Here is a 9,111-nt window from a genome sequence, read left to right as displayed (position 1 = left end):
AACTTTGTCCTCGTGATCAGCTTGATAAGAGCTTCTACAGAAACTTCACAATATCAAAATAGCAGCACAAGAAGCAACTGGAAATACTAGTACTAACAAAAAAATAGCACCACAAACAAACCAAAACCTAGACGAATGTGGAAATACTATCATAACGAAAATATTTACAAAGTGCAGGGAATAAATAGCAAATGACTTGAGAAAGGAGAAGGAAGAGATGTAAACCTACAAATTACCTTACTAACATCGTAAATCTCTGGATTAAGGAGTCATTAGCTAAAGTAAAGCCTGAATTTTGACAATACTTGAGGATTAATTAGGATTAAATTAAATAATAATCTACAGATTGTTTTGTGTCCAAAAAGAAAAAAGCAAGTAATAAAGAACAAACCTCATTGGTAATGGAAGCTCAGTCAGGATCTTCAGCAATTGGACTAAAGTTTGACATTGTTGATCTCTTAAAAATAACCATCCAAGACTTGTTATTTCCCTCACATTCACATGATCTACGAGCAGGCGAAGCTCTCAGTAAATGAACCGGGCACTAATTTTGCTCTTACTACCAGCAATTTCAAGCTTTTTCAGTGATGACCTTGTCCAAATAATAGTGATGACTTTCCCCTTAATTTTCCCCTCAAACCGCTCTTAAAAAGTTTCTGTATTGATAAAATACTGCATTAGTTAGTGCTCGTTTAGGATTTAAGTACAACACAAGTGGATAAGAACCTTGAACATAGACGCTGCATTTGTGTACACACATTAAAAATGTCAATACAAAGGTTGCAAGAGCTGCTTCGGATTTTGTCAGTAGACGCTTATGCCCCTTGCAACATTGACGACTTCGTAGTTTATTAAATATAGCGAAAGACCATAGTCAATTTCACAAACGAAAATTGAGCTTATATATATGTATATGTATGTATTTTTTCCTGAAGCTGATGTTTGGGTACTCTCAAGCTTATTATGCACGTACATTTAGTCATCTACATACAAAATGCCTCTTGAAGTTTACATCTATATTTTATCCAAAACAAGGGAAAAAAAAAAGAGAAAAAAAAGTTTACATCTATTTCATGTAAAAAGTGGAAGTCTCTGCTCGCCTGAAGCATAAGAAATGATATTCTTCTTCAGGGGTGAGATGTAGTTGACTCCATGAAAGGCAGCAGCACGCAACACATTTAGAGGCCCAAAGTCAATGGAATATGCCCTCTGAAAACCATCAAGAATGGCCATCATTGCAATATTCGCGGCTTTCCTTTCTGATTCATATCTCTTCAAAAGCGTCATCTGACCATAAAAAGAGGTAGTAATTCCGCAGAAATGAAATCAGAAATTGCACGAACAATGAAACAAACATTAAGCAACTGCTTCAAATTCCATTTCCAGACCATACGCAGCAGTGAAAAATACAAAATGATGCAATGATATGCGGTCATCTAGGCAACTACTTCCAACCGCAGTCTGTGTTCAACGGTGGATATTACAAAGAGTGCAACCGCTTGAAGTTAATAAAATACGTGGCTTGCACTGTTCAACTTGGGCTAACAAGGAAAACAAAGGCATATCCATGACAAGTTCAAAATGATATCCTACAGAATCAAGAATACCGGTATCAACGTACCTCTCCAATGTCAGATCCTACAGCAACACCTTCAGCAATGACTCTTGAAAGAGAATTTGCATCTCCAAAACCCAGGTTCACTCCTTGACCAGCTAATGGATGAACAGTATGCGCAGCATCACCAATAAGAACAACACGCTTTGATACATAATTGTTGGCATGCATTAAGGACAATGGAAACACCATTCTGTCCGAGGCCAATTTAGTGATTCTGGGAGGCACTTCAAAGTGCTCACTGGCTGATGATGTCTCGTCGGATCTTAGCCAAGCCAATATTCCTCCGTCTCCAATTCGTTCAGATTGAGGACGCGGACCATGTCCATCATCCAAAGCATCATTAACTGCTTTTAAAAAATCAGCCTCAGTCATTGATCTGCGATCTGCAGCTTGTTGGGGGTCCATTGTCCAAACAATGTTGCTGTAATTATCACCCATTGGCAGAAGGGCAATGGGCCCAGTACGCAGAAACCTCTGCCAAGCACACCTGTTATCTTCTGTATGCTCTACAGTACAGATAATTGCATTTTGGGGGTACTTCCACCCCGTTGTACTAATTCCTGCCAATTTCCTGACATGTGATTTTGATCCATCAGCTCCCACCTGCAATATGCATCAAATAAATTGACTTAAAACGGGTGGAAAGATGAGCATGACTCAACAAATTCATCTGTAAGATGCACCTATGTAACATATTCTAGTTTGCCAATCTTTTGCTTCATCAAATTGAAATTAAGCCAGAACTCACCACCAACTTTGCATACAAACAATCACCATCGCTCAGGTTCAGCTTAGCTAAACTTCCAGAAGGTTCTGATGATATGCTGTCTGTTCCCGATAACAAGGAGCTTTTATGTAGTGTCATTGAATTCAATCTAGAAGGATATATTTTCTTCTTGACATCTGAGTCCTGAAAGTTATTACTTTAAATAAGTCAAGCAAATACTAGAAGTTTGCTCAAGCTGTCAAATGAAACACATGAAGAAAACGATTAAGCCTTTCTCCTTTGGGACTATGGAGGAGTGAAAAATTGAAAGGGCTGTAAAGTTAGAACTCGAGCAAAGCAGAACTATACAGCTTATGCTTAAGCTCATGCTCAAAATAAAAATTATGCAATTAAGGTGTTTCAGCATTGGGCTTAAGCATTATAATGGGATTGGAAGAAGCAGAAATACATTATTCAAGTGAAAAATCTACATATATTATTAAAAATGCACATTTTATTTTCAACTATAAATGTTCCCACACTAAACAAATAGAAAAGTACATATACAGCTTTCACTCATCGTCTGGGGCCTTCCAAGACTGAAGCTAATTCAAATTAAGATTCTAAGCTAACTTATGGGCCATCTATGAAATTATGGACAAAACAAGCCAAACCACAAGTTTCTAGAAGATAAATTTGGTTTGATCACTACTTTGTTTCATGGAAGAGGGCATTAGTTTTTCGAAAAGGGATTAAATGACAATTCTTGAACGATATTCAGAAGCATTTTTGCTTATCCACAAATAAAAAGGTAACTATGACAACTATATTGATGCAATATCCTACTCTTCAGAAATTGATACCAAGAACATGATGGTAAAAGTAAGAAGCTTCTTTATGAGAAGCAATATTGATGATAGTACACATTCTGTACAAAAGAAGGGGAATTGGGACAAAAGTGGAGATGTTTCTCGTGAAGATCAAAAAATAAATAAGTGTTGCTGAAGCTACAGGTAGCATCATAGAGACTGAACCAAGTAAGGGATGGAAAATTACAGCTACAATCAAATCACAACTGATAAACAGAAAAAGAACAGCTAAGTAGTAAAGTACCTCCATGCATGATAACAAAGATCTTTGAAGCACTTTGTTCTCCACAACACACCTGAATTAAAATCTCAAATCATGTATCATCTGCGAGCAACCGCTACTGGAATATGGAAATGATAATACATATGTAGTTAAATGTTACTCTCACCCAAGGACAGCTTTATCAACATCTCGCGCACTGTACCTTGTATATCCAAGACCAGTGTAATCCCAAACCTATAGAATCATAAGACAGCAATTTGATGAAACATGGATAAAATCAATTGGGCAAAAACACTCTTGCTGTATCAGATTTATGCTAGCCCACCAACTTGCATGGCTTTTGTTATGACTTACTAGATGCTTTGAAAATACTCTTCCCATACCACGTACCAGTCTTGCACAACTCAGTGCATAATCCAGAAATTCAGCTAATTCTTATTACAATGACAATTCAGCAAAAAATATGAGATAAAAATGCAACATATTACATGTTAATCAACATGTAAAGTAAATGAAATAACCCTGCCAAATCCAACATCATAAAACTTAACATTTTTATCCATGCTGACTACACAAATCCTTTTTCTTTAATTAACCCTGCCATGTCTGATCGCATACTTCTAAGATACCTCACAAATAAAAAGTTTATCGGCAGCTCAAACACTAATCTTTCATCCCAAGGAAAGAAAAATCTCTTTCCTCCATGGTTGGACATACTATGTGGCCCGACCATTACATTTCCAGTTGGAGTCTTTAAGTTTTGCTTCCTTAGGCATTTACTTGGCAACTAGTTGTGCATTGTTTTTCAGAAAGCAAAACACAATAAAAAGTAACTTACTTCTGTAACATAATCCTTACTTTCATATCAAGCAAACACTGCAACATGCCAAAGGTATAAAGGAAACAGATTAAACTCTTCTATCAAGTACCATATATTGCAACAAACAGAAAGACAGAAGCTGTAAAGAGCTGTGCTCTGTCATTTTAAGGCCTTCGAAAAACAAAAATATTTCTACATTGCAGTTTTAGGTCCTACAACAAAAATCTGCAATTACAACACTGCCATAAGGAAGTAGATCCTAAATCCTAAAATAACATGCGCCAAGACAAAGAAAGCTTACTTTTGTTCTGTTCACATTGTACGCAAGCACCAAATAAGTAAAGATGCTTAGAGAATATAAATTAACAGCATGATTTACCTGCATCCTATCAAAAAAGGCATGCCGATGCAGTTGAACATACTGCCATGCACCCATACCTACATGCCGCCACTGTCATACTTTGTTGGTCAATGATAAACAACCATAATCTTGGAAGAAGGATGAAAAATTCCCTTTTAAAGTCGAGTGGACCATTTAGAAGAAGAAAATTCAGAATTAAGCATCTCAAATAGCGTTTCAGTATTTCTACAAACTTGGCATCAGGTTGGGAACAATCACACTGAAATGGGTATTTTAGTACCCCCCAAAGAGCATTCCACTAACAACATGATCGTTTTTTAACATTTGACTTCAGATTAACATCATTAATCTTGACCTTTTAGATTGAAAACTAAATTTATGCTTGGACTATCATGTCAAAAGTTTTTTCAAACATTTTTATCATCTAAAGTTGCTTTTCAGACAAAGATTACACTTTGAATAAAGACTCAACTAGTTGAGTAACTGAACAACCTAAAATAGATTCAGTATAAAGGGTAATCATGTTTACCTTTTCTGATAAACATGTTTGAAATGCAAAACCACATACCACCTAATCATCATCCTTCTTTTATTGTTGTCCATGTACGGGGAGAAGAGAGATAAGCTTCTACTTATTATAGCTAAATTCCTCATCTGGCAGGTAATATATGGCAGCACTAAAATCACACAACCTTTGTATCTAAGGTGCATGTTGTAGTTTTTGGCCACAATGAGATTGAGTAGCAAGGAAATGCAGGACTAAAATACCCTAAAACCGTTGCTTAAGTTCATGCAAAAAGAACATGACAGAAAAAGATCCCACCGGCAAAGAAAATGAAGCATCTCCGTTATGCAGTTAACGAAGAGGTAAAGGCACTGCCTCAACCTCATAACCATGAATGAATGCTAACACAGTCAACATGAGATTCTTTTTTGCCAGTTAAGTTGGTCTAGGCAGCTCCCTACTTGCTCTTTTTATACCTCATCCAAAATATCAAAGTTAGACAAGTCTATGGGCCTAACCTTCCCATACAACAGGAACTGTTTTAAGTTGAATGAATAACAGTCATGATGCTTTGAATTGGCATAAGTATTATTTAATGGTCCATTTTTGCAGAGAAAGGACTAAAATATTTAATACATCTACCAGCATGCCTCTACATGAGTTGATGTAATAACAACTCTATTCTCTACACATGCATACTATTGTCCTAATTATAAAAAGACCACACAGCAGAATAAGAAACACGAACTAGTATACTATCTGCAAGCACAGCAAAGAAAAAAAAAAGGAAAGAAAAATTCAAAGGTTGTACCTTTGAAGAAAGATATAGTTGCAGGCGTCACTGTACTGACCCTTGGATCTGGAGCGTCCTCTTTTTTGATGTTATCTCTGGCCAGCAGTGCAGGATTGCTATCAATTATGGCAACATTCAGATGTTTTGTCAATGGCATGCTAGCTGCAGAACATTTTAACAACTGTTTATGTAATCTAGATACTCCAATGTGCACAAAAACTAGTTTAATGCATCAAAAAGACTGAAAGCATTTCCAATTAATCATCTCCTCTTGTTTCCCTAGAACAAGAAAAAGAAGCAGAACAAAAATATATAACTGGCATGTGAAACTCATATAAGGCTCGTTCAAGTTTAACCAATCAAGAAGGCTCTTCAAAAATCGATTTTTGGATATTGTTACACATAAGAAAGGCATAAAGAAAAATGAAAGAAGAAAAGAGGAGGAAGCCGAAAAAACAAATTGAGACCTTAGTGTTGGAGGTTTAAGATCAAGTCAAACATAAAGTTTGACTGCAAAGATGTAAAATATGTTTTCTGAAACATACAGAACTACTATTTGCATAAATACAGGACTAACTTACAGCTAGGCCACTATATGCGCATGGTAAGGCAAAACAGACAAACATTAAAGATCAGAAAAGTATATCTAACATTCAAACAAAAAAAAGCTGTTTATTTTTGTACCCAAGGAGCAAGCAAAAGCCATGCCAACCATGCCACCCCCAACAATAGCAACATCATATTGAGGAACATTGTCGGTTGAGTCCTGCTTAACATTGAAGAGTAGAAATTGAGTTAAGAAACTTTCAATAATAATCTCCCAAATGAAGGAATAAAGGACTGACATGATGGCTAATCTATACCTTATCACTTGAAAGATTAAAGAACCAACAAAGAAAATTAGCATGACTATGACATTCCTTCAATAAGGTAACCACAGATCCCGTCCTTAGCATACCATGTTATAGCTACCAAGTTTTTTAGGTATCATCAATATATTTTTGACTGAAATTAAATCGTGTTACTCTTGCTCCAGGTTATTGAGATTATCAAAATTGACATAAGAGAGAGAACAATGGGAAAACAAAAAAACATGCTCTCGGATGATCATTAAATAGATGGAGTAAACAGAACAGAATAAAAGGTTAATTTCTTTATAAGCAATCATAAATGTTAAGAAAAATTATAAGGATGTGAAAGAGTAGGGTGTCAGAGGGGAAGCAATGTAAGAAAAGGAACATTACAAACCACCAGCCATTTGCATTTGGTAATGGAATGCAGTAAAAGTGAGGTATAATCAGACTTAATATGTTAGTTATCAGTTAATTGACAGTGAAACATCAAATGTATGTTTCCTGCATGTGTAACTTTGCACAATGCCATCACCAAAACCTCCTGAAAATATCTTCCTTTAGTTTTCCGACACAACTACTATATGTTCAAAGTTACATACGTATCTCATGTGGTAGCTTCCTACTTACATGACAACCTATGGTGCCCATTGCTCCTATTTAAAAAAAAAAATGTTTTCCATTTTAATGTTCAGCATGAAACTGAAAAATCACACCAACAAACAAAAGTGCCTTATAAACTTTATCCGGCTAGATTTAGCAGAGCACAAGATTTTATCAGCTTCCAGTGACAAAGAATCAAATTGTCTGTCCGATGCATCTTCCAAACCATACAGAAACACAGGAAATGACAAAAATGAAGTTATTGAACTCTATCAACTATGCATGATAAAAAATAATCCATCAAAGCAAGAGCTAGCAACATATAGAAACACAGGAAATGACAAGATCATGGTTTAAACTGAGAGCTGTAATGAGATTAAAAATATAATAAAAAAAGGTCAAACTTATTAACCAAGGATGAAGACTTTACTGTAACTGCTTTGTCACCGTGTGAACCATGTAACTTTTCACTTGTATCACTACAGAAAGTTTTCAGGGTGGATCTCCATGTACGGATATTAGGCGTAATTCTCCTAACAATTGCCCTACATTGAGAACCATAAAAAAAAACAACACAAATGATTGCCCTCCAAAGTAAAATCTTTGAATCATTACAAGAAATTGGATACACTTAATGATACGCATATTAGGTGTAAAATCTCCACATGATGGTCTTACTTTAAATAGGTCCACATAAGATTTGCAAGCATAAAGTGTAATACTTTTCATATCATCAGTAGATAGAATCACTTCAAAACTGACTCTAGACAGTTCAACGAGATAATTTATACAATCTTCCATTCATACATGCACTATGTCACTTCGACTACACTGCATAAAACTCGCAAACATCAAATGCAAGACATCAGATATCAGTTTGGAGTTAGAATCAGCTGACAACCAATTCAATAATATTTATAAAAGATATCTTCCAAGAAACTTCCAAATGTATACCGAAAAAGATTGAATTTGCACCTCTACTCAAATAATAAGTATACAATTAAAACTTAAAGAAGCACTTTCAAGAAGCTCTCTGGTTTTTTTTTTTGGGTTCAAAATTCAAGAGGCTTTTACAGCCCATTTAATTGTTCAAAAAACACATCACATGAACAATTAGCTCTTCAAAGTTAAAGGGCTGCAGAAACCCAAATCAAAATTCGTTTCTTTTTACGTTCTCTAACACCTGCTGCTCTTGATTTCTTCATGATTTTCTTTTAGAAGTTTTTGGCTACACATTTAGATGCACATTTCGTTTAAGAAATCATCAACATTCTTTAACAGGATTTTTTTCAAAAAATGACTCTGGGGGGAGAATACAATCTTCTGAACCACTAAAATCGAATTAGAAACACAAGAAAATGGGAATAATTAAATTACCTGTTCATTTTCTAGAGTAGAAAATCCCACTGTTCTCTTTCTTCGCCGGTTCGCCAGACAGAAAAAAACTAGGCCGCCGGAGGAGATGAGGATAATCACAAAATTTGGGCCCCAAGCAAGAGCCCAAATATTTGAGAATGTACTGGGCTAGAGAATATCTGAAGCCCATGTTTTCGTCGTTGGGTTTCACCTTTCTAACCCTTCTTATCCCTTGACTTGGACAGCTTTTTAATTTTTAGTTTTGAGGAATGAAATTTGCGTTTTGAAAACTTTTGATCTAGGTTGTCATCAACCATTGGGCTTAGAGAGGGACTTAAGTCCCTCGGGCTATAGGTAGGGAGTTCAAATCCCACCTGCAGTAAAAAAAAATTTAAGGGAGGTATCA

At 35.8% G+C, this 9,111-nt stretch overlaps 1 protein-coding gene across 1 annotated transcript; it reads right to left on the bottom strand.

Annotated features, from left to right (window-relative positions):
- Positions 1-878: 878 nt before the first annotated feature.
- Positions 879-8,795, bottom strand: LOC113767131 (ubiquinone biosynthesis monooxygenase COQ6, mitochondrial). The gene is made up of 10 exons (XM_027311310.1): positions 8,727-8,795; positions 7,780-7,894; positions 6,580-6,661; positions 5,914-6,057; positions 4,616-4,674; positions 3,583-3,650; positions 3,438-3,489; positions 2,367-2,528; positions 1,622-2,221; positions 879-1,287 (listed from the first exon to the last, which is right to left on the bottom strand). The coding sequence occupies exons 1-10, from the start codon at positions 8,732-8,734 to the stop codon at positions 1,072-1,074; spliced, it is 1,506 nt and encodes a 501-aa protein (XP_027167111.1). The 5' UTR covers positions 8,735-8,795; the 3' UTR covers positions 879-1,071.
- Positions 8,796-9,111: the final 316 nt, after the last annotated feature.

The sequence above is a fragment of the Coffea eugenioides genome, chromosome 3 (genome assembly GCF_003713205.1).
Source record: "Coffea eugenioides isolate CCC68of chromosome 3, Ceug_1.0, whole genome shotgun sequence".
Classification (NCBI taxonomy): Eukaryota; Viridiplantae; Streptophyta; class Magnoliopsida; order Gentianales; family Rubiaceae; genus Coffea; species Coffea eugenioides.
The sequence above is the reverse complement of the archived record's forward strand: the minus strand, read 5'-3'. Positions and strand labels throughout refer to the sequence as shown.

Coding starts and splice junctions, on each gene's coding strand:
- LOC113767131 (XM_027311310.1), bottom strand. Junction 6,662..7,779: donor ACGGTGACAAAGCAGTTACA/GTAAAGTCTTCA, acceptor AATGTTAAGCAG/GACTCAACCGACAATGTTCC. Junction 6,058..6,579: donor GGCTTTTGCTTGCTCCTTGG/GTACAAAAATAA, acceptor AATGTTCTGCAG/CTAGCATGCCATTGACAAAA.